This window comes from Aethalodelphis obliquidens, unplaced genomic scaffold (assembly GCF_003676395.1).
Source record: "Aethalodelphis obliquidens isolate GAN/ISIS:26980383/991018 unplaced genomic scaffold, ASM367639v1 scaffold7, whole genome shotgun sequence".
In the NCBI taxonomy this organism is placed as follows: domain Eukaryota; kingdom Metazoa; phylum Chordata; class Mammalia; order Artiodactyla; family Delphinidae; genus Aethalodelphis; species Aethalodelphis obliquidens.
Window position 1 is genome coordinate 55,520,779 of NW_020837951.1, and position 23,136 is coordinate 55,543,914.

The window sequence follows — 23,136 nt, forward strand, 5'->3', positions numbered from 1 at the left end:
AGCCCAAGGCGAAGCTTCAGAAAGCAGAGGGAGGGGGAGGGGAGAAGTCTCCAGTACGCGCGCGTGCTCATCAGCCCTCCCTGGCCAAACACACGCGGCGCGGCGTGGTGACGCCAGGGCGGCCCGAGGAAGGGGCGGGGCCGGGGCGGGCCTTCCCAGCTTTTCCAGCTCCTCCAGCTCCTCCCGCCCCCTCCCGGCCTCGACTCGCTCTCCCCCTCCCTACCCTACACTGGGCCCCGTCTGCGCCGGGGTGCCTTAGTCGCTTAGCTTCGCGTCGGCCCGGCCCGGCCCGGCCAACGGGCAAATGCCCTGAGCTGCCACCCCCGCCGCCGCCGACTCGGCCGGTGGCGGTGTGGGAGACGGGCGTCCGGCCCCGGGCCGCTGAGTGTGACGGACGGGGCCGGGGGCCGCCGGGCGCCGCGGCGTCGGCGGCTCCGCGCGGACCATGTATTTCCTGAGCGGCTGGCCCAAGAGGCTGCTCTGCCCTTTGGGGAGCCCGGCCGAGGCGCCTTTCCACGTTCAGTCCGACCCCCAGAGGACTTTCTTCGCCGTGCTGGCCCCGGCCCGCCTCAGCATCTGGTACAGCCGAGTAAGTAGAGCCGCCCGCCGTCTCTCGCCTCTCCCTCCCCGGCGTCCCGGCACCGTCTCGCCCCCAACTTCCCCCCAGAGTCTGGGACCCCTGCCCCTTCGCGCCGGACCCACTCGTCTTCGCCGTCGGCGTCCTTGTTCCACCTACTCGGCCACACGAACCCCCGGGTCCTAACACGTCCTCCGGCCAGGGCTCCAGGGTGGATGTCGTCGCTGCTGCCCCAAATCCCAGCGCCTCCCTGCGTTGGACCGACTGCCGCGCACAGTGCGGACCCCAAGCGCTCCGTCGGCAGAGCCCAGACTTTCCCTCTTCTCCTTTCCCCCATTCGCTGAGGAACAAATTTGTTTAAACTTTCCACAGTTAGGAATCTGGCCGCTGTTTTGTTCCTAGCCCTTCCTTGCCCTAAAGGCCATTGTTTTGAAGTTAGGGAAAGCCTGTTGGGCTTTACCCAGTGTCAGACTTTACATGCTGTGATAACTTATTTCTGGCAACTACAGCCAGAGTTATTTTTTACTAAAGTTTTGATAATCCAACTCCTCGCCTCACCCCAACATCTCCTTTTCACTTTCAGGCCAGTTCTTTTTTCTGCTGCTCTTGGACTCTTCTGTAGAGAATTGTAGGGGGTTAGTAGGAGCGGAAGTAGAGCTCAAATCTGTTCGCGCTGCTCCTGGTATTCACACCTGGAAGTAATAAGATTTGGGAAGAGCGTGAACCGGTGTTCTGTTTTTGCTTTCTGTGAATCTTGCTTTTTTATTTCTTGTATCTAATTACTGAGTAGATAACTTCAAAAATAAGTGGTGGATAGGATACTCCTTATTTTCCGTAACGGTTCTGTTTATAAAAGCAACAAAATAGAGTATAAAAATGCCCCCCCCCGAAGGCCGTACTAATCGATGTCAGAGTAAAGTCATTCTCTTTTCAAAGCTAATTTTACCAAGTGGAAATAGGTCGTGACCTTAGCTTTGTTAGATCTGTGTGAAATACTGGCTTTAGTTAAATTAGCTAAAACTGTCACATCTGTGTATCTGACCATTTGAATGCCTGTGAGGCCCTTGACTACCCTCACACACAGCCCTGGTAATAGTGATGATGAGATTTAGATATTTCTGGTATCTCTTTTATATGACTATCATAGTTAGTGTTTAAATCAGACTATTTGCCATTAAGTTTTAGCTGATTTAATTTTTATATATCAGAACAAAATAGGCTGTTATAAAACAACAGTGTGACTCTTCTGTCTGGTGCTTGATGGCATTTTTTGAATATATGTATTGCATATCATTTGGTTCTTAAATGAGATACTAATTCATTTACAGCGTGTATGCCAATTGAATAATATTTTATTTGGTTGTATATAACTATTATACTTAAAGCATATAAAGAAAAAAATAATTAGAACTTGAATTTTAAATTGCCTTCTGAATTTAGTACATAATTTCACTCTAATTTAACAAATTGTTTGTAAAGCCTAAAATTTAACTTTCCTTATCTCTATAAAGGGCAGACCTGACTTAATTTTAGGCGGAACTAAACTTAATTTGTAGGAGGAAGAGACCAGAAGCCTGTAGGCTACTATTCCTCTGTAGAAGAAACAAAAATGCACCTTGACGGGGATATTGTGACTATTAAGAATATCAGTTTTTTTTTGCTTTTGGACTTAGATACTAAGTAAATCAAAGGCAGTCCTGGAATGTAAAACTACTCATACTTCTTTCCTTCAGATTCCTACCGTGCACACAGATAGCTACTTCCTACAGAAGTGCTGGGGCCACTACCATTAAGATCCACTGTGCAAAAAGTTAGTTTGTACAGAATCTGTGGGCTCAGAAGTATGTGAAATGAGATGCAGGAAAACCTTAGAGGAGGCTCCATGGTACTGTAGGTTTACGAATGGTTAACTTTGATCTCTGGCATCACTGTCACTTTAAAGATCAAGTATTGGACCAGGTGAATTTAAGGTCTATAACTGGGTGAATGGGGGAACAGGTGCCAGACCCCAGTTTCTATTTTGATTTTTTAATTTCTAAACTTAAATTTATTTTAACTTACATAATTTAGGTCAACAGACTTCTTTTAGAAGTGAAAACACCTCTAGCTAAATTGAGTAGCTATCAGTTATTTCTATATAATTTAGAGTGAATTGGTTTAAAATGTTTGCGTGAGAACATGAAAGCTTTGATTTTGGAGACATTGTATATGCAAGTAATTTTACAGAATAAAGTGAATTTTGAAGATCTGAAGAAGGGTTTTATGGAGTTTGAGGTCTTAAAAGCAGCTTGAGGGCATTTGGAGACGGAGAAACATGCTCAAAGAGATGAGAGGATATAACACGATTGGCTTACTTGAAATTTTGTTAGGGCTCTCTTAGTAAGTTAAACTCACTTAGGAGGAATGCATTTTTAAAAAGAAAAAAGCTAGCTTTGTGGGAGGATCGCGCATTTGATAGTCTAGCTGTTTTTTGTTTTTTAATGTCTAAAAGAATTGCTGTCTGGAAAATGTTGATTAGACATGAGACAATGGAAACATTAAAATAAAATCTCTAAGGATAACTTGGGTACATTTTATTGGTCTTCTAGTGAGCTTATATGTATCAATACCTCTTATAGCTACTATTATAAACTCTAAGTAGCTATTTGGAATCCCAGTGTTATAGAATCGTATCTCTTCAAAATTCTTTCCTGACTCCAAGTTTGAGAAATGTAGTATAGTGCTTTTCAGATGTGTTAATAAACAAAAGAGTTTCTGTAGATACTCACTTTGCTTTTTGATTTCATTTTTAGTGTGAGGATGTGACTTGTTTTCATTGTAACATGTTGATGTAAATTGCTTTCTCTACTTTGTGATTCTACTTAGGAGTTTTAAAAACTACTTGAGCTTACAACAGGGATCATCCATATATTTTGGAACCCAAAAAAGGTTTGGTATGTATGTTAGATTGGGATGCTAGAGGTGGGACTTACTTGATGGAGCAGTTGCTGATGTATTTCTGCCAAGGGTATTGTAAAAGGACTAGTTTCAGCTTTGAGGATGAAGCTGCTGTTTAAAGCACATTATGATTTATGATTAACATGTGTGTTGTGTGAGATGAATTGTGTTTTGTATTGTATCAGAGAGCCTAGAATTATTCCTTTAATATACTGCTTAACTGTGAGTACAGAAAGTCTACATATGTGAACCACAAAATGATACCTTAGAATGCTCTAATTCTAAATTAGTCTTATCTCAGTTTTCAGGTCATTGATTATTTCAAATACATGAACACCTCCTGTGAAAAAGGTAGTATAAATAGGCAGTATATGAAAGGGATTAAGAGGCACATTGTATGAAAAAAACATTCTATCCGAAGATATTAGTGTGTTAATATAAATGAAAATTTTGTGAGTTATCACTACTAATAAAAAGCTGAAATAGATAAATAATTACTGGCCTTATGAAATAAATTGTCTTTGAGTAACCCTGAATAGAAACTTATCCTCTTGTTGCTGTATATTAATAATGGAAAACAATGAGATACACGTTCAAAGAATCAGGTGTATGGTTAAATGTGTGACCTTAGGAAAGTAACTTAATTTGGATGGTACCTGTATTTTTCCAGCTCTCCCATTTCTCACCTTTTAAACCCTATTCTGTTAATGCCTCCAAAGAGCCTTCCTTATAAACTCACTGGTTGGAAGTCATTTAGGGTTCACTGTTGGTTAAAGAATGAAGTTCAAACTCCTTAGTTTGATAACAGAGACACTCCCCACTTGGAATGCTCTCTTGCCCCATCTCTGCCTATCAGAATATTATTCAAACTTTAGCTACTGTTGAAATCCTGCTCTGAGTCATTCTTTATTTACTGTAATTAGAAGTGTTCGTTTTTTTGATGAACTACTGTTTGTACTGTAGTTTTGCACACATGCTTTATTTCTCCCACTACACTGTAAGTTTCTGGAGTGCAGAAGTGGTCTTATTTATTTATTTAATTGAAGTGTAATTGAGTTACAACATTGTGTTGTTTTAGAAGTGATCTTATTTTGTATTATCCATAACACTTTGCACAAAGCACATGCTTAATAAGTATTTAAAATAAATTAATGAATTTAGGGTATCTGTCCTATGCGTAGCACAGAATTTTTTCAAGTTTTAATAATTGGAAGATTTTTAAATGTTGACATGTAACTTAAAAAATGTGGTAATACTAAATTACAACTTAAAATCAGAAAAATTTGATTAGGGAGGGTTATATAAGTGAAGGTGAATTAAATACTTTTTTATTACACACAGTCCAAATTATATTAGAAAAGTGGTACATGTTATTCACAATAGCCAAGATGTGGAAGTAACCTAAGTATCTGTCAATGCATGAATGGATAAAGGAGATGTGGTACATATACACAGTGGAATATTATTCAGCCATGAGAAGGAAGGACATCTTAAACCATTTGCGGCGACATGGCAGGACCTTGAGGGCATTATGCTAAGTGGAATAAGTCAGAGACAATTCATGTATGATATCATTTACATATATGGAATCTGAAAAAGCTGAATGCATAGAAACATTCTAGAATGGTGGATACGAGGGGCTGGGAAGGGTGGAAAAAGGGAGATGTTGGTCCAAGAGCATAGACTTCCAGCTGTAAGATGAGTAAATTCATGTACAGCATGTGATTATAGTTGATAATACTGTATTATATACTTGAAAGTTGCTTAGATGAGAGTAGATTTTCAATGTGTTCACGACAAAAAAGAAATGGTAATTCTGTGACATGATGCAAGTGTTAGCTAAGACTATGGTGGTAATCATTTTGCAATATATAAGTGTATCAAATCAACATGTACAGTGTTGATTTTATACAGTGTTATATGTCAGTCATATCTCATTAAAGCTGTGGGAAAAAGTGGTACGTGATAAAGGGTCCTTCTTTAATTATTAGATAATCTGCTGTTTGCCAAAACTTAAACTACTGTGTAGTATTACAGCTAGTTGAAATCCTGGTTCCTAGTATGTGTTTATATTGATGTGATCTATGGAAAAAGAAGGTCACACACACAAAAGAAGCAGAATAAGAACATTAAAGACATTTTGCTTATCTTCAGGTGCTTGTGAATTATCGAAGTGATCCATTTTACTCATGAACATTCATTCTGAGTTTACTGCGGACTGTGTGCTTTACAACATGGGAATCAAAGTTTCCTGAATTTAGGTTCTTAACATACCTCACTCATGATTTTTGCTCTGTCCTCATAGTACCTATCCAGTCTAACTTTTAGACTTGAAGTTCTCTTTCAAAATAAATTTATATCTTTATTACAAATGGAAAACTATCACCACTTGTATGAATAGAGGGTTACTGCATGAGGGAATACAATGAAAAGAATGTTATGAAAATCTAGTTTCCTGCCAAAGGCTGTTACCTTTTTCTTTAAAAGGGCAGTTTGCAGATTACATGAGAGGTATTTAGAAGTAAACTAGCCCCTCATGCAGATTTCCTCCGTACCTAAATCAAAAGGATTGAAGAATTGAAGAAAATTATTTTCTCACATATGATTAAATATTTAATACAGAGTTTATATGTTACCTAAAATAGTATAGAAAATATTGCCTTAAAGCATTCTATTTACTGCTAAATAAAGCATTTATTATGCAGTTTCAGGTTAGAAAAGATAAATTTACAATTTAAGCATTTAAAAATGTTCTAGAATTCAGACTTGCTACAGAGTGAGACAATTGCTTAATTTTCTTGTTTTTTTAAAAAACTGACCAGCAAACATCAATTGTTTGAAATCAAGGTATCTTACTTTTCTTTTAAGTTCATTATAATTGCTTTGCTTTGAGTTGCTATCACAAACCTGTCTCCCCAAGTGATTGCCTTATTTCAATCATAAATCATACCTAAATTTTCATACGAAATTTTGGATATTATTGTAAATATACAGTAGAATTTGCTGTGGTTTAATTTTCAAACAGCTTTATTGAGGTGTATAAAATACATCTATTGTAAGTGTATAGTGATTTTTAGTAAGTTAATAGCATTGTGAAGTCATCATTACAGTCTAGTTTTAGAACATTGATAGCAGCCTCAAAAGTATTATGCCCATTTGCAGTCAACCTCTGCTCCCACTCCGGCCCCAGGAAATCATTGGCTGGCTTTTTGTCCCTTTGGATTTGGCGGTACTCCTTTTTATTGCTGAATATTATTCCATTATATGGATATACCATATATTTTTTTTAGTCCATTCACCAGTTGATGGGTATTTCGATTGTTTCTAATTTCGGACCATTATGAATAATGCTACTGTAGACATCTGTGTATACTTTTTTGTGTGTGAGATTATATATTATCATTTCTCTTGGGGAGATACCTAAGAATGGAAGTGCTAGGTAGTATGGTAAGTTTGTTTTTAGCTTTTTAGGAAACTGCCAAAATGTTCAAAGTAGCTGTCACATTTTGTATCCGCACCAGCAGTGTATGAAGGTTTCTGTTTCTCCACATCCTGTTAACACTTGTTGTTGTCAAGCTTCTGTCAATCTTCTTTATTATAGCCATTTAGTGGGTTTTTAGTGGTATCTCATTGTAGCTTTAATTTGTATATTCCTAATGACTAAACATGTTTAACATCTTTTCATGTGCTTATTAGCCATTTGTGTACCTTATTTGGTGAAATATCTATTCAAATCCTTTGCCCCCTTTTTTTTAAAAATTGGAGTGTTTGTCTCATTGAGTTGTAAGAGTTCTTTATATATTCTAGATACAAATTCTTTATCAGATATATGACTTGCATATATTTTATCAGTCTTTGGTTTGTCTTTTCAGTTTCTTAATGTGACCTTTTGAAGAACAAAAGTTTAGTTTTGATGAAGTCTGGATTATCATTTCTTTCTTTTATGAATCATGCTTTTTGGGTCTTATCTAAGGAACCTTTGGCTGGTCCAAGGTCACAGACATGTTCTGTATTTTCTTTTGTAAGTTTTATCATCTGAACTCTTATACATAGGTCTGTCACATGTTTTGAGTTGATTTTTATGCATGGTTTGAGGTAAACGTCTAAGTTCGGTTTGTTTTTTACATATAGATCCAGTTGTTTTAGCATTATTTGTTGGAAAGACTCTTTTCACTATTGAATTGCATTGGCACCTTTGTCAAAAATCAGTTGACCATAAATGTAAGGGTTTATTTCTGTATTTTCTATTCTGTTCCGTTAATCAATATGTCTATCATCAGGCAGAAATCACACTATAGCTTTTATGGCAAGGTGGTGAAACTCCTACTTTTTGATTTCAAAATTATTTTGCTATTCTAGATCCTTTGCATTTCTATATCAATTTTTAAGATCATCTTGTCAATTTCTACCAAAAAGAAAAAAGAAAAAAAAAAAAACCTTGCTGGTATTTTCAGGAAATGGCACTAAATCAGACACACATAAACATGAGTGTTTCTCCTTTTATTTAGACTGTAAAAAGTTTCTGTTGTTAATCGGCTATACTTCAGTATAAAATAAACAAAACCAAAGTTTCTGTTGACAGTATTTTTTCGTTTTCAGTGTACAGGTCTCTCACTTTTGTTAAACTTATTTCTAAGTATCTTATTTATCTTTTATGATGCTGTTTTGAATGTAATTTCATTTTCAGATTGTTACTGGTATATAGATATAAAATTGATTTTTGTATATTCTGCAACCTTGCCAAAGCTTGTTTACTTCACTAGTTTTTTTTGTAGTTAGAACTAATAAATTCAGCAAAATTACAGGACATAAAATCAAGACGCAAAATTCGGTTGCATTTTTATACAAAAACTATGAGCATCCAGAAATGAAATTAAGAAAAAAGTTCCATTTACAGTAACATCAAAAAGAATAAAATACAGGCTGTGGGGGGAGTTTGAGGTTAACATATACACACTACTATGTATAAAGTAGATAAAAAACAAGGATCTACTCTGTAGCAAAGGGAACTATATTCAATGTCTTGTAATAACCTATAATGGAAAAGAATCTGAAAAAAAAGTGTGTGTGTGTATTTGATATAACTGAGTCACTTTTCTGTATACCTGAAGCTAACACAACATTGTCAATTAACTAAAAATGGTTAATTTAAAAAATGGTTGTTGGGAAAAAAAAGAGTAAAATACTTAGGATTAAACTTAACTAAGGAGGCGAAAGACATAGTCTAACAACTACAAAACATTGCTGAAAGAAAGAAGATGGAAATAAGTGGAAAGACGTCTCATCTTTACAGGTTGGAAAACAATATTGTTAAGATGCCAGTAGTACACAAAGCAGTCTACAGATTCAGTGCAATCCCAACAGTGTTTTTTTGCAGAAATACGAAAATCACTCTAAAATTGATACGGAATCACAAGGGACTCCCCACATCAGTCTAGCTAAAATTTTATCAATTTTTTAGATCTTTACAGAGAACCAGTGTTTGGATTTACTGATCTTAGTCTATTAATTTTGTTTTCTATTTTATTGATTTCTGCATTGAATTTTCTTAAAAAATTATTTTCTTCAGCTTGCTTTGGGTTTAATTGTATAAAGCAAATTAAAAGTAAAGTAGGGCTTCCCTGGTGGCGCAGTGGTTGAGAGTCCGCCTGCCGATGCAGGGGACACGTGTTCGTGCCCCGGACCGGGAAGATCCCACATGCCGCAGAGCGGCTAGGCCCGTGAGCCATGGCCACTGAGCCTGCGCGTCCGGAGCCTGTGCTCCACAACGGGAGAGGCCATAACAGTGAGAGGCCCGCGTACCACACACACACACACACACAAAAGTAAAGTAAATTTTGCTAGGTTGAAAACAGGTTATTAATTAGAGGCATTTCTTTTTTTAAAATAGGCATTTTAAGCTCTAAGTTTTCTTCTAAGTACTGTATTAGCTGTATTCCATAACTTTTTTCTTGTTTTTGAGCAGTTTCAGGTTTACAGTAAAATTGAGAGGAAGGTACATAGATTTCCCATATCCCCCCTCTTTACACATGCACAGCCTCCCCCATTATCAACATCAGTCATCAGAATGGTACATTTTTTTTTAAACCAAGGATAAACGTACAATGACACATCGTGCTTACCCAAAGTTCATAGTTTACCTAAGAGTTTACTCTTGGTATGTGTGTTCATTTTGGTTGGACAGATGTCTGATGACATATCCATCGTTGTAATATCATACAGAGTATTTTTCCCTCCCTAAAAATTCTGTGTTCTGCCCATTCATCGCCTGCCCCACCATAACTTTGATACGTTCCAATTTTGTTTTCATTTAGTTCAGTTTTAAAAATTTAACCAATTTCTGTGAATCATGGATTATTTAGAAGTGTTGTGGTTTAATTTCTAAATATTTGAGGATTTCCCAAATTCTTTCTGTTATGATTTCTAACGTAATTCCATTGTGGTTGGGGAATATATATTTTGGGTGATTTTATTCTTTTAAGGTTATTAAGACTTGTTTTATGGGTTAACATATGGTTTGTGTAAGTGAATGTTCAGTGTGCACTTGTAAAGAATGTGTTCTGCTGTTGGCAGAGTGTTCTCTAAATATTAGGTTAAATTGGTTGACATGGTTGTTAAGTGTTCTGTAGCCTTGCTAATGTTAAGTCTAGTTCTGTCAGTTATTGAAAGTGAAGATTGAAGGCTCCAGCTCTGTTGTTGAATTGCCGGTTTCTTCTTTGAGTTCTGTCAGTTTTTGCTTCATGTGTTTTTGGGCTGTGTTGTTAGATTTGTATACATTTATAATTGTTTTATCTTCCCTTTGTATTAACTGATTTATCATTATGAAATTCCTTCTCTCTACTAATGTTCCCTTTCTTGAAGTGTATTTTGTTTTGCCTTAACATTGCCACTACAGTTCTCTTAATATTACCACTTGTGTGACATATCTTTTTCCACCCTTTTACTTTCAAACTGCTTATGTCCTTCAGTCTGAACGGTGTCTTGTATAGGTATCACATACTTAGATCTTGCTTTTTTGCTATTGTTTCAAAAATCCAGTCTGATAATTCCTGCATTTTGATTGGACTGTTCAGTCCGTTCACATATAATGTGATTACTGATGTGGTTGGATTTACATTACCTATTTTGCTATTGCTTTTCTACACCTCACATGTTTTTTGTTTACCCGTTATTCCTTTAATTGCTTTGATTTCTTAATCATATTTTCTGAGTTATATTATTAATGGTTGCTCTAGCAATTAAAAAATGAATCTTATTACAGTATACTTCAAGTTAATACTGAATTAATTCCAGTAAAATATAGCAAATTTTTCATCCCTTCTTTTTACTTTTATGTTTTTAAAGTGATGAAATGTACATAAAATTTACCGTTTTAATAATTTTTAAATATACAGTTTTGTGACGTTAAGTGCGTTCACATTTGTGCAGCCATCACCACCATCCATTTTCAGAACTTTTTTCATCTTCCCATATTGAAACTCCCTTCCTGGTAAACAGTAACTCCCCATTTCCCCTCCTCCCAGCCCCTGACAACCACTACTTTACTTTCTTTCCTTATGAATTTCCACTAGTGTGGAAACACAATATTTGATCTTAAGTGATAGACTTAATTCACTTAGAATGTCTTCAGGGTTCTTCCATGTTATAGCATGTACCAAAATTTGCTTTTTAAGGCTGAATAATATTTCATTGTAGGTGTATATTATAGTTTGTTTATCCATTCATATGTTCGTGGACACTTGGGTTGCATCCACTCTTTGGGTTGCTTTCACTTACTGTGAATGGTCCTGCTGTGAACATTAGTGTGCAAATATCTGTTTGTGTCCCTACTTTTGATTCTTTTGCATATATACCCCAAAGTGGAATCGCTGGATCATATGGTAGTTCTGTGTTTAATATTTTGAGAAATTGCTTTTTTTTTGATTGCTGTACTGTTTTTCACAGTAGCTGCACCATTTTACATTCCCATCAGCAATGTACAGGGATTTCGATTTTCCCACATCTGTGCCAACACTTTCTTTTTTTTGTTTGTTTTTTGATTATAGCCATCCTGAAACATGCAAAGTGGTATCTCGTGGTGTTTTTTTTTTAACATCTTTATTGGAGTATAATTGCTTTACAGTGTTGTGTTTCTGCTGTATAACTAAGTGAATCAGCTATATGCATATGTATATGCCCATATCCCCTCCCTCTTGCATCTCCATCCCACCCTCCTTATCCCAGTCCTCTAAGTGGTTGCAAGGCACCCACCTGATCTCCCTGTTCCAAGCAGCTGCTTCCCTCTAGCTATCTGTTTTACATTTGGTAGTGTATATATGTCAGTGTTACTCTCTCACTTCGTCCCAGCTTACCCTTCCCCCTCCTCGTGTACTCAAGTCCTTTCTCCATATCTTTGTCTTTACTCCTGTCCAGCGCCTAGGTTCATCAGGACCTTTTTTTTTTTTTGATTCCATATATATGTGTTAGCATACAGTATTTGGTTTTCTCTTTCTGATTTACTTCACTCTGTATGACAGACTCTCGATCCATCCACCTCACTACAAATAACTCAATTTCATTTCTTTTTATGGCTGAGTAATATTCCATCGTATATATGCGCCACATCTTCTTTATCCGTTCATCTGTCAGTGGACACTTAGGTTGCTTCCAAGTCCTGGTTATTGTAAATAGTGCTGCTATGAACATTGTAGTACATGCCTCTTTTTGAATTATGGTTTTCTCAGGGTATATGCCCAGTAGTGGGATTGCTAGGTTGTATGGTAGTTCTATTTTTAGTTTTTTAAGGAACCTCCATACTGTTCTCCATAGTGGCTGTATCAGTTTACATTCCCACCAACAGTGCAAGAGGTTTCCCTTTTCTCCACATCCTCTCGAGCATTTATTGTTTGTAGATTTTTTCATGATGGCCATTCTGACCTGTGTGAGGTGATACCTCATTGTAGTTTTGATTCACATTTCTCTAATGATTAGTGATTTTGAGCATCTTTTCATGTGTTTCTTGGCAATTTGTATATCTTCTTTGGAGAAATGTCTATTTAGGTCTTCTGCCCATTTTTGGATTGGGTTGTTTGTTTTTTTGATACTGAGCTGCTTGTAAATTTTGGAGATTAATCCTTTGTCAGTTGCTTCGTTTGCAAATATTCTCTCCCATTCTGAGGGTTGTATTTTCGTCTTGTTTATGGTTTCCTTTGCTGTGCAAAAGCTTTTAAGTTTCATTAGGTCCCATTTGTTTATTTTTGTTTTTATTTCCATTTCTCTAGGAGGTGGGTCAAAAAGGATCTTCCTGTGATTGATGTCATAGAGTGTTCTGCCTATGTTTTCCTCTAAGAGTTTTATAGTGTCTGGCCTTACATTTAGGTCTTTAATCCATTTTGAGGTTATTTTTGTATATGGTGTTGGGAAGAGTTCTAGTTTCATTCTTTTACATGTAGCTGTCCATTTTTCCCAGCACCACTTATTGAAGAGGCTGTCTTTTCTTCATTGTATACTCTTGCCTCCTTTATCAAAGGTGACCATATGTGTGTGGGTTTATCTTTGGGGCTTTCTAACCTGTTCCATTGATCTATATTTGTGTTTTTGTGTCAGTACCATACTGTCTTGATTACTGTAGGTTTGTACTATAGTCGGAAGTTGGGAAGCCTGATTCCTCCAGCTCCGTTTTTCTTCCCTCAAGACTGCTTTGGCTGTTTGGGGTCTTTTGTGTTTTCATACAAATTGTTAAATATTTTGTTCTAGTTCTGTGAAAAATGCCAGTGGTAGTTTGATAGGGATTGCATTGAATCTGTAGATTGCTTTGGGTAGTATAGTCATTTTCCCAATGTTGATTTTTCCAATCCAAGAACATGGTATATCTATCCATCTGTTTTTATTGTCTTTAATGTCTTTCATCAGTGTGATAGTTTTCTGCATACAGGTTTTTTGTTTCCTTAGGTAGGTTTATTTCTAAGTATTTTATTTTTTCTGTTGTGGTGGTGAATGGGAGTGTTTCCTTAATTTCTCTTTCAAATTTTTCATCGTTAGTGTATAGGAATGCAAGAGATTTCTGTGCATTAATTTTGTATCCTGCTACTCTACCAAATCCATTGATTAGCTCTAGTAGTTTTCTGGTAGCATCTTTAGGATTCTCTGTAGTATCATGTAATCTGCAAGCAGTGACTGTTTTACTTCCTTTCCGATTTTATTGGATTTTTAAAATTTCTTTTTCTTCTCTGATTGCTGTGGCTAAAACTTCCAAAACTATGTTGAATAATAGTGGTGAGAGTAGGCAACCTTGTCTTGTTCCTGATCTCACAGGAAATGGTTTCAGTTTTTCACCATTGAGAAGGATGTTGGCTGTGGTTTTGTCATATATGGCCTTTATTATGTTGAGGTAGGTTCCCTCTACACCTACTTTCTGGAGAGCTTTTATCATAAATGGGTGTTGAATTTTGTCAAAAGCTTTTTCTGAAGCTATTGAGATGATCATATGGTTTTTCTCCTTCAATTTGTTAATATGGTGTATCACATTCATTTGTGTATATTGAAGAATCCTTGCATTCCTGGGATAAACCCCACTTGATCATGGTGTATGATCCTTTTAATGTGCTGTTGGATTCTGTTTGCTAGTATTTTGTTGAGGGTTTTTGCATCTCTGTTCATCAGTGATACCGGCCTGTAGTTTTCTCTTTTTGTGACATCTTTGTCTGGTTTTGGTATCAGGGTGATGGTGGCCTCATAGAATGAGTTTGGGAGTGTTCTTCCCTCTGCTGTATTTTGGAAGAGTTTAAGAAGGATAGGTGTTAGCTCTTTTCTAAATGTTTGATAGAATTCGCCTGTGAAGCTGTCTGGTCCTGGGCTTTTTTTTGTTGGAAGATTTTAAATCACAGTTTCAATTGCAGTGCTTGTGATTGGTCTGTTCATATTTGCTCTTTGTTCCTTGTTCAGTCTCAGGAAGTTGTGCATTTCTAAGAATTTGTCCATTTCTACCAGGTTGCCCATTTTATTGGCATATAGTTGCTTGTAGTAATCTCATGATTCTTTGTATTTCTGCAGTGTCAGTTGTTACGTCTCCTTTTTCATTTCTAATTCTGTTGGTTTGAGTCTTCTCCCTTTTTTCTTGATGAGTCTGGCTATTGGTTTGTCAATTTTGTATATATTCTCAAAGAACCAGCTTTTGGTTTTATTGATCTTTGCGGTCGTTTCCTTCAGTTCTTTTTCATTTATTTCTGATCTGATCTTTATGATTTCTTTCTTTGTGCTAACTTCGGGGGTTTTTTTGTTCTTCTTTCTCTAATTGCTTTAGGTGTAAGGTTAGGTTGTTCATTTGAGATTTTTCTTGTTTCTTGAGGTAGGATTGTATTGCTATAAACTTCCCTCTTAGGGCTTCCCTGGTGGCGCAGTGGTTGAGAGTCCGCCTGCCGATGCAGGGGACACGGATTCGTGCCCCGGTCCGGGAAGATCCCACATGCCACGGAGTGGCTGGGCCCGTGAGCCATGGCTGCTGAGCCTGCGCGTCCAGAGCCTGTGCTCTGCAACGGGAGAGGCCACAACAGTGAGAGGCCCACGTACCGCAAAACAAAAAACAAAAAACAAACTTCCCTCTTAGAAACGCTTTTGCTGCATCCCATAGGCTTTGGGTCATCGTGTTTTCATTGTCATTTATTTCTAGCTATTTTTTTGATTTCCTCTTTGATTTTTTTCAGTGATCTCTTGGTTATTTAGTAGTGTATTGTTTAGTCTCCATGTGTTTGTATTTTTTATAGTTGTTTTTCCTGGGATTGATATCTAGCCTCATAGCATTGTGGTTGGCAAAGATACTTGATACAATTTCAATTTTCTTAAATTTACAAAAGCTTAATTTGTGACCCAGGATCTGATCTATCCTGGAGAATGTCCCATGAGTATTTGAGAAGTGTATACTGTTGTTTTGGGATGGAATGTCCTATAAATATCAGTTGAGTCCATGTAGTCTAATGTATCATTTAAAGCTTCTGTGTCCTTATTTATTTTCATTTTGGATCATCTGTCTGTTGGTGAAAGTGAGGTGTTAAAGTCCCCTATTATTATTATTATTTTTTTTTTTTTGTGGTACGTGGGCCTCTCACTGTTGTGGCCTCTGCCGTTGCGGAGCACAGGCTCCGGACGCGCAGGCTCAGCGGCCATGCCTCACGGGCCCAGCTGCTCCGTGGCATGTGGGATCTTCCCGGACCAGGGCACGAACCCACATCCCCTGCATTGGCAGGCGGATTCTCAACCACTGCACCACCAGGGAAGCCCAAAGTCCCCTATTATTATTGTGTTGCTGTTGCTTTCCTCTCTTATGGCTGTCAGTATTTGTGTTATGTATTGAGGAGCTCCTGTGTTGGGTGCATAAATATTTACAATTGTTATATCTTCTTCTTGGATTGATTCCTTAATCATTCTGTAGTGTCATTCTTTGTGTCTTGTGATAGTCTTTATTTTAAAGTCTATTTTGTTGGATATGAGAATTGCTACTCCATCTTTCTTTTGATTTCCATTTGCATGGAATACCTTTTTCCATCCCCTCACTTTCAGTCTGTATGTGTCCCTAGGTCTGAAGTGGGTCTCCTGTAGACAGCATATATATGGGTCTTGTTTTTGTATCCATTCAGCTGGTCTGTGCCTTTTGGTTGGAGTAATTAATCCATTTACATTTAAGGAAATTATCGATATGTATGTTCCTATTACCATTTTCTTAATTGTTTTGAGTTTGTTATCGTAGGTCTTTTCCTTTTGTTGTGTGTTTTGCCTAGAGAAGTTTCTTTAGCGTTTGTTGTAAAGCTGGTTTGGTGGTGCTGAATTCTCTTAGCTTTTGCTTGTAAGTAAAGGTTTTCATTGCTCTGTCCAATGTGAATGAGGTCCTTGCTGGGTAATCTTGGTTGTAAGTTTTTTCTTTTTATCACTTTAAATATGTCCTGCCACTTCCTTCTAGCTTGCAGAGTTTCTGCTGAAAGGTCAGCTGTTGACCTTATGGGGATTCCCTTGTATGTTATTTGTTGCGTTTCCCTTGCAGTTTTTAATATTTTTTCTTTGTATTTAATTTTTGATAGTTTGATATATGTCTTGGCGTGTTTGTCTTTGGGTTTATCCTTTACGGGATTCTCTGCGCTTCCTGGATTTCATTGACTCTTTCCTTTCCCATCTTAGGGAAGTTTTAAACTATAATTTCTTCATACATTTTCTTAGACCCTTTCTTTTTCTCTTTTTTCTTCCGGGACCCCTATAATTCGAATGTTCATGCATTTAATATCCCAGAGGTCTCTGAGACTGTCCTCAATTCTTTTCATTCTTTTTTCTTTATTCTCCCTGCCAGTTATTTCCACCATTTTATCTTCTAGGTCACTTACCCGTTCTTCTGTCTCAGTTATTCTGCTATTGATTCTTTCTAGAGTATTTTTAAGTTCAGTAATTGTGTTGTTCATCACTGTTTGTTTGCTCTTTAGTTCTTCTAGATCCTTGTTAAATGTTTCTTCATTTTGCTTTGAGATTTTGGGTCATCTTTACTATCATTACTCTGAATTCTTTTTCAGGTAGGTTCCCTATCTTGTCTTCATTTATTTGGTCTTACAGGTTTTTACTGTGCTCCTTCATCTGTAACATATTTTTTTGTTGTTTCATTTTTCTTTTTTTTGATGGGTGGTACTGTATTCCTGTCTTACCGGTTGTTTGGTCTGAAACGTCCAGCAGTGGAGTTTGCAGGCAGTTGTATAGAGCCTTGGTGCTGAGATGAGTACCTCTGGGAGGCCTCACTCCGATTGATATTCCTTGGGGTCTGAGGTTCTCTGTTAGTCCAGTGTTTTGGACTTGGAGCTCCCCCCACAGGAGCTTGGGCCCAACCTCTGGCCTGGGAACCAAGGTCCCACAAGCTTTGTGGCATGGTGTTTAAAAAAAAAGAAAGGAGCAGTATGATATCAAAGAATAAAAAAGAAAATAAAATTAGAAAGATAAAAAATATATTAGGAAAAATTAAACTATAATTGAAACAATTGCAATTAGCTAAAATAAAGCTGCAACAGGAAAAAGAATGGAAAAAAAAATGGGGGGTGGGAGAAGCCAAAAGGAAAGAATAATAACAAAGTATAAAGAATAAAATGAAATTAGAAAAATGAAAGATTTATTAGGAAAAATAAGAATATAAAAGAATCAACAACAGTGAACCAAAAAGGTAAAACAGAACCCCAATCTAAAGGAAGAAAAAGGAAAAAAAAAATGCCTTGGCTATAGGAGCAGAGTTTAGGCAGGGGTGGAACTTAGGCAGGGGAGGGGTTTAGCATGGGGTGGGACCTAGGCGGGTGGGGGGTGACGTTTGAGTGTGGGGCGGGGCCTCTGCTTAGGACCTGTGTGGAAGGGAAGAGGCAGCCTTCCACGAAAGAAGGGCCTCTGGAGTGTGGAGTTCCAGTGTTTAGAAGTAGGGCCCTGAGTGAGGGTGCGTGGGTGGGGTTTAGGCCCATCGCGTTGGAGGGGGTCTCTGAGTGTAGAGGTAGGGCCCTGGGTGGGGGTATAGTGGCGGGGTTTGTGTTCTGCACAACAGGGGGGAGGCTCTGAGGGCAGAGGATTAGGCCTGGGAGTCTAACAGGCTCCCCAGTGCCTAAGTGGACAGGAAAGCACTGGCCGTGTTCCCTTCTGTTCCTTCGTGCCCCTCCCCCACCATCTCCCCCAGGGTCTCCCCCATCGCCGCTGGACCCCTTACAGTGGTTGGGTCCCTCTGGGTGTAGGAACTCCTCCCCTCCCCTCCCTCAGCTACCCCTCAGGGGTGCTGGTTCCGGAGGTCTGGCCTTTGTTTTTGCTCCACTTCCCTCCTTCCCACACCCTCAGGACCAGCACGGCTGGAGGGGACCTAGGTGGGCAGAGGATCTGTCCTGGGATCTCAGCAGGTTCCTGGGGGCCCATGTGAGCAGGGGAAACCTGGCCACACTCCCTTTTGATCCGCTGTCCCCAGTGGTTCCCCTTTTCCCCCTTTGGGCATGGGAACTCTTCCCCTCCCCCAGCCACCTCTCAGGGGTGCCAGTCCTGTCTTGCCTCCACTTCTTCTCCCCCTTCACTCCCCCCCAACACCCCACGTCCTACCCAGTCGCTGGGGGTTCCTCCCGTCTCCTTAGGTGTCCGTGGTCCCCCACCAGTGCCTGGTAGGTGCCCTAGTTGTGAGGAGACACAAATTCTGCATTCTCCTAGTACGCTGTCTTGACTCTGTCCTCCTCAGTGTGGTTTTGATTTGCATCTCTAATGACAAGTGATGTTGAGTACCTTTTAATGTATTTATTGGCGGTTCATGTATCTTTTTTGGAGAAACATCTGTTCCAATTCTTCGCCCATTTTAAAATAGGGTCATTTTTCTTTTTGTTGTTGACCTGTAGGAGTTCTGTATGTACAGTTGACCCTTGAACGTCACGGGTTTGACCTGCATGGATCCACTTACATGTGAACGTTTTTCAGTAGTAGATACTATAGTACTACATTCTATGTGGTTGCTTGAATTCTCAGATGTGGAGCTGCAGTTATGGAGGGCCAACTGTTAAGTTATACTCAGATTTTTGACAGATGGTCAATTCCTGCATTGCAAGGGTCAACTGTATTCTGAATATCAATTTCTTATCATATATATGATTTGCAAATATTTTCTCCTATCATGTGGGTTGCCATTGTACTCTGTTGATAGTGCCCTTTGATGTCCAAAAGCTTTTACTTTTGATGAAGTCCAACTTAACTAATTTTTCTTTTGTTGCCTGTGCTTTTGGTGTCATATGCAAGAAATCATTGCAAATCCAAAGTCATGAAGTTTTTGCCCTTTTTTTCTTTGATAAATTTATATTATTTTAGGCTGTGTTGGGTCTTCATTGCTACACGTGGGCTTTCTGTAGTTGCGGAGAGTGGGGGTTACTCTTCATTGTGGTGCGCGGGCTTCTCATTGCAGTGGCTTCTCTTGTTGCGGAGCATGGGCTGTAGGCGTGTGGGCTTCAGTAATTATGGCACGTGGGTATAGTTGTTCCGTGGCATGTGAGATCTTCCTGGATCCGGGCTCGAACCCGTGTCCCATACTTTGGCAGACGGATTCTTAACCACTGTGCCACTAGGGAAGCCCCACCTTTTGTTTTTCTTCTAAGAATTTTGTAGTTTTAGCTTATATGTAGGAATGTGATCCATTTTGAGTTGATTTTTGTATGTGGTGTGAGATAAGGATCAAATTTAATTTTTTTCCATGTGGGTTTTCATGTTTCCTGGTGCTGTTTGGTTATTTTTTTTTTTTTTTTTTTGCGGTACGCGGGCCTCTCACTGTTGTGGCCTCTCCCGCTGCGGAGCACAGGCTCCGGACGCGCAGGCCCAGCGGCCATGGCTCACGGGCCCAGCCGCTCCACGGCACGTGGGATCCTCCCGGACCGGGGCACGAACCCGCATCCCCTGGACCGGCAGGCGGACCCTCAACCACTGCGCCACCAGGGAAGCCCCCTGGTGCAGTTTGTTAAACACTGTCCTTTTCCCCCATTGAATGGTTTTGGCACCCTTGTTGAAAATCATTTAGCCATATATATGAGGGTTTATTCCTGGGCTCTGTTGTATTCTGTTGTTGGGTATGTCAGTCTTTATGCCAGTGTGGTACTATTTTGATTACTATAGCTTTATAGTAAGTTTTGAAATCAGAAAGTGTGACACCTTCAACTTTCTTTTTTTTCAAGTTTTGGCTATTTGGGGTCCCTTGAGATTCCATATTTTAGGATGAATTTTCATATTTTTGCAAAAAACTGGTGTTGTGATTTTGATAGGGCCTGCGTTGAATCTGTACATTGGTGGTTTGGGTAGTACTGACATGTTAGCATTAGTTTTTACCCCATGAGCATGAGGTGTCTGTCTTTTTTTTTTTTTTTTTTTTGCGGTACACGGGCCTTTCACTGCTGTGGTCTCTCCTGTTGCGGAGCACAGGCTCCAGACGCGCAGGCCCAGCGGCCATGGCTCACGGGCCCAGCCGCTCCGCAGCATACGGGATCCTCCCAGACCGGGGCACGAACCCACGTCCCCTGAACTAGCAGGTGGGCTCTCAGCCGCTGCACCACCAGGGAAGCCCATGAGGTGTCTTTTTATTTATATGCATCTTCTTTATTTCAGCAACATTTTCTAGATTTCAGCATACATGTCTCTCACTTCCTTGGTTAAGCTTAACTCTAAGTATTTTATTCTTTTCTATATTTACTTATTTATTTTCTGTATATTCTTTTTATTTTCCACTATAAATGGAGTGATTTTCTTAATTTTATTTTTAGATGTTCATTACATAAAAATGGAATTGATTTTTGTGTGTTGATATTGCATCCTGCAACTGTGCTAACTGCTTAATCAATTCTAACAGTTTTATGTGGAATCTATAGGGTTTTCTACATAAAAGATCATGTTTTCAGAGAACAGAGATAATTCTATTTCTCTTCTAGTTTAGATGCCTTTTATTTCATATTCTTGCTAATTGCCCTGGCCAGGACTTACAGTACTGTTTTGAAGGGAAGTAGTGAAAGTGAACATCCTTGTCTTATTCCTCACCTTAGGGAAAATGTTTTCAGTTTTTTACCATCAAGTATGATGTTGACTAATTTTTTTATGTATTGGTTTTACTACATTGAGGTAGTTCCCTCTATTCCTAATTTGTTGAATGTTCTTGTTATGAAAGGGTGTTGAGTTTTGTCAAATGCTTTTTTACTGAGATGGTCATGTGGTGTTTTTCTTTCATTCTGTTAATGTGGTGTACTACATTGATTTTTCTTGTGTTGAACCATCCTTGCATTCCAGGAATAAATCTCACTGGTTTATAATTCTTTTCATACTGCTGTTAAATTTGGTTCGCTAGTATCTTGTTGAGGATTTTTGCATATGTATTCTTCAGGGATATTGACCTGTAGTTTTCTTTTCTTGTGAGTCTTTGTCTGGCTTTAGTATCAGGGTAATGCTGGGCTCATAGGATGAGTTACTAAGTGGTCCTGTTTCAGTTTTTTTAAAGAGTTTGAGGAGAATTGGTGTTTATTTCAATTGTTTGATAGAATTCACTAGTGAAACCGTATGGACTTTTCTTTCTTTGATTACTGATTTAATCTTATACATGTATTCAGATTTTCTATTTCTTCAACATTCAGTTGTGGAATTTGTCCGTTTTATCTCAGTTTTCTGATTGGTCAGGATACAGTTGTTCAGAGTACTCTCTTATAATCATTTTTATTTTTGTAAACTCAGTAGTAATGTTTCCCCTTTCACTTCTGAGTTTAGTTAATTGAGTCTTTTTTTCCTTAGTCAGTCTACCTAAGGGTTTCTCAGTTTTGTTGATCTTTTAGAAGAACCAACTCCTGGTTTCTTTGATTTTTCTCTATTTTGCTCTTTTTCACTTTATTTCTGTCTGCTCTAATCTTTATTATTTCATTCTTCTAGGTTTGGGTTAATTCATCCTTCGTGTATTTCCATAAGATGTAAAGTAAAGTTGGTTTGAGATCTTTTTCTTTTAATGTAAGCATTAGTTGTAAGTTTCCCGCTTTGCACTGCTTTTGTTGCATCCCATGTGTTGTAGTGTGTTGTGTTTTCATTTTCATTTGTCTCAGGATATTTTCTGATTTCCTTTGTGATTTTTTCTTTTCCATGGATTGTTTAAGAGTGGGTTAATTTCCACGTTTGTGAGTTTTTTGTTTTTCCTTTTGCTGTTGATCTTCACTTTCATTCCACTGTGATCAGAAAAAATACTTTGGATTGTTTCAGTCTTTTAAAGTTTATTAAGACTTGTTTTGTAGCCTAAGCTATAATCTGTCTTGGAGAATATTCCATGTGCATTTGACAAAAATGTGTGTTTTTCTGTTGTATGGAGTGATCTGTATATTTCTTTTAAGTCAAATTAGTCTGTAGTGTTGTTCAAATTCTCTTTTTGATTTTTTTGGTCTGGTTCTGTTCTCAGGTGCTTTCTTTGAGGTATTATTGTCATGTATGTTGCATGTTATAAGCCCAATAGTGCAGTGTATTTTGTTTTTAAGTTATTGTCTTATAAAGGCTGATATATTTTAGAGAAATTAGAAGGAGGAAAGATAAAAATACATTTATTCAGTCTTTTACCTTTATCCATTTACCATATCTTGTGCTCTTTGTTTCTTCCTTTGGATTTGAGTTACCATCTTTCTCAGTAGTCCCCTAAATTACCCCCGGTTCAGTGATTTGCTAGGAAGACTCACAGTACACAGCATATAGTCACATTCATGACTGTGATTTATTACAACAAAAGGATACAAAGCAAATTTGCCAAAGGGAAAAAGTTTAGTGGGCAAAATCTGGAGGAACCAGCTGCCAGCTTCAAATAGTCCTCTTTCAGTGCAGTCATATAGGATGTGCTTATTTTCTCCATTAAATTGTGACAACATTTGTACAATGTTGAATACCAGGGAAGCTTGTTATAGACCTAGTCCCCAAGGTTTTTACTGGGGACTTTCTGCCTAGCACATACTGAATTTCACATTCTCTGAAAGAAAACAGGTGTTTCAGCATAAGCTGTTTGATTTGTATAAACAGTTTAGATACAGTCAGCACTCTAATTAGTTTTGGAATGGTGGGAACCCTCCCAAAATCCAAGTTCCCAGATGCCAGCTCAGGACCAACCTTGCAGGCAGGCGGGT

The 23,136-nt window shown here is 38.4% G+C and overlaps 1 protein-coding gene across 3 annotated transcripts in view; it reads left to right on the plus strand.

Moving 5' to 3' along the window:
• Positions 1–218: 218 nt before the first annotated feature.
• Positions 219–23,136, plus strand: part of RIC1 (RIC1 partner of RAB6A GEF complex) — a 136,498-nt gene continuing 113,580 nt past the window's right edge. For all 3 annotated transcript variants that reach the window (XM_027105831.1, XM_027105834.1, XM_027105833.1), the window contains exon 1: positions 219–589. In XM_027105831.1, the coding sequence (XP_026961632.1) occupies positions 446–589 (144 nt within the window). In that variant the 5' untranslated portion in view covers positions 219–445. The remainder of the gene's footprint in view (positions 590–23,136) is intronic.